Genomic DNA, 2,240 nt, shown 5'->3' on the forward strand with positions numbered 1-2,240 from the left:
ATTTTTGGCATAAATCACTTAAATAGTAATGTAATTTTGCCTTAAATAAAACTTACCAGCAGAAAACCTTCTCATTTACATCCTCAAATGACTATTGGACAGTGCGGTAGATACAGCCATAAGGTCATTGTGTTGTACAGCACGAAAACAGAACCTTTGGTCCAAAACGTCTCTGGCCACCAGGTATCCGAAATAAACCTAGTCCCATTAGCCAGCATTTGGCCTATATCCCTTTCAAACCTTCCTATTCATGTACTCAGCCAGTTGCCTTTTCGATGTTGTAATTGTACCCAGCTCCACTACTTCCCCTGGCAGCTTATTCCATACATGCACCACCCTCTGCGTGAAAAACGTACCCCTCAGGTCCTTTTTAACCCTTTCCTCTCTCATTTTAAACCTATACGCTGTAGTTTTGGACTCTCCCACCCTAGAAAAAAGAGCGTTGCTATTCACCCTATCCATACCCTCATGATTTTATAAACCTCTATAAAGTTACCCCTCAGCCTCCGATGCTCCAGGGAAAATAGCCCCAGCCTATTCAACTCATCCTTAGAACTGAACCCACAAACCTGGCAACATCCTTGTAAATCTTTTCTGCACCCTTTCAAGATTAATAATATCTTCCCTAAAACAGGGAGACCAGAATTGGACATTGTATTCCAAAAGTGGCCTAACCAACGACCTATACAAGCCCCGCCCATACCCAAACCACACCCACCTACAAGCCCCGCCCACACTCAGACCCCACCCACATACAATCCCCGCCCACGGATGTGTCCTGTGCAGTGACGTCAAACGCCAATGGCATAAAGGGGGCGAGTCCTTGATGAGGTCATCACTCCGCGACTCCTCGTCCGCCATCTTGTGGTTCTTGTGCCGTTTGTTTTGTCTGAGTTCGGTCTCTGGAAGCTGCAGCGCGAACCATGGCCGCCCCGCTCAGCCTGAACGCCAAGCAGCCGCCGATTCAGTCCACGGCCGGAGCCGTGCCCGTCCTCAATGAGAAAGGTGAGTGGAGCCGAGTCCGCAGACTTAGGCCTGGGCTCGGCTGGAGACCCCCGGCTCACCGATACAGTATCCCCCCCCCCCCCCGAATAAGTAGCACCCTCACCTTCCTTCCCCCCCCAGCTGTCGGTACAGGGAGCTACACACCCCCAATCCCCTCCCCCTCCCCTGGGCTCTTGGTACAGGGGCACCCACTCCTACGGGCTTTCGGTGCAGCAACAGCCCTCTCCTTGGGCTTTCGGTCCTGGGGGACTGGAATACACAGGGATACAATAATCCAGTGAAAGCTACATTCTGCTGAAACACTTTTGGAGTGTTATTCAAATTGATGTTCCCTCTCGCCTCAGTATCCAGCCCCTTCTTTCTCTCGTCTCCTGTCCCTCCTGCTTGTATGTCCTGACCCTAAAATGAACTGCTGAACCTGGATAAACGTGCTGCTTTCCTTCTCCCAGGGCTACATTGATGAACATGTAACTGACCGTTTACAGAAAACAATCCAAACACTCCCAGCCATCTCTGATCTATACAGTGCGATCCCTATCGCTGCACTGTTCTCAACGATAGTTGAACAAATGCTGTCCTCCAATTTCTTTGTGGAATTTCACAGTTTAATTATGGAATTGCATCTGCCACTTGCTGCAGCCCCTGGTTCACCTAATTACCAAATTGTGCCTTAATATCCCTCTAGCACTTTTTCTTCCTTGAGTACCTCATCTGTTTTACTCCTCTTGGCCAAAATGCTTGCACTGCTTCACTTTTGGTCCAGCGCTACCTCTAAGGTGCTCTCCTTCTCTTGACAGTCATACAGCATGGAAACAGAGCCTTCGGTCCAGCCACTCCACGCCAACCACGTTCTCTGTTAAACTCTTCTCTGTGACATCTTGTGCATGGTGCTATTAATCTCTGTCTCCTCTTGGCTGAACTGTGATAGGAGCGCTGGCAACTGGGCTTCTTTGGATCACTTATTGCTGATGACCCTGTGGTTACTGTAGTAATGGCCTTTGCTGAATGCACCTACCTTCTGTGCCAGGTGAGGTGTCGATGGAAAAAGTGAAAGTCAAGCGCTATGTCTCTGGTAAGCGACCCGATTATGCGCCAATGGAGTCCTCTGATGAAGAGGAGGAGGACTTCCAGTTTGTGAAGAAGCCAAAGGATGCAGAGGCAGAACCTGAGGTGCCTGAGGAGCTGGCAAACGATCCTCGTCTGAAACGTCTCCAAAACCGACTCTCTGAGGATGT

At 49.6% G+C, this 2,240-nt stretch overlaps 1 protein-coding gene across 1 annotated transcript in view; it reads left to right on the top strand.

Moving 5' to 3' along the window:
- The first annotated feature begins 825 nt into the window (after positions 1 to 825).
- LOC125487084 (microfibrillar-associated protein 1-like) overlaps positions 826 to 2,240 on the top strand; it is a 3,807-nt gene continuing 2,392 nt past the window's right edge. The window contains exons 1-2 of the mRNA XM_048617061.1: positions 826 to 1,005; positions 2,033 to 2,238. Of these exons, the coding sequence (XP_048473018.1) occupies positions 924 to 1,005; positions 2,033 to 2,238 (288 nt within the window). The 5' untranslated portion in view covers positions 826 to 923. The remainder of the gene's footprint in view (positions 1,006 to 2,032; positions 2,239 to 2,240) is intronic.

The sequence above is a fragment of the Rhincodon typus genome, chromosome 36 (assembly GCF_021869965.1).
Source record: "Rhincodon typus isolate 14 chromosome 36, sRhiTyp1.1, whole genome shotgun sequence".
Taxonomy (NCBI): domain Eukaryota; kingdom Metazoa; phylum Chordata; class Chondrichthyes; order Orectolobiformes; family Rhincodontidae; genus Rhincodon; species Rhincodon typus.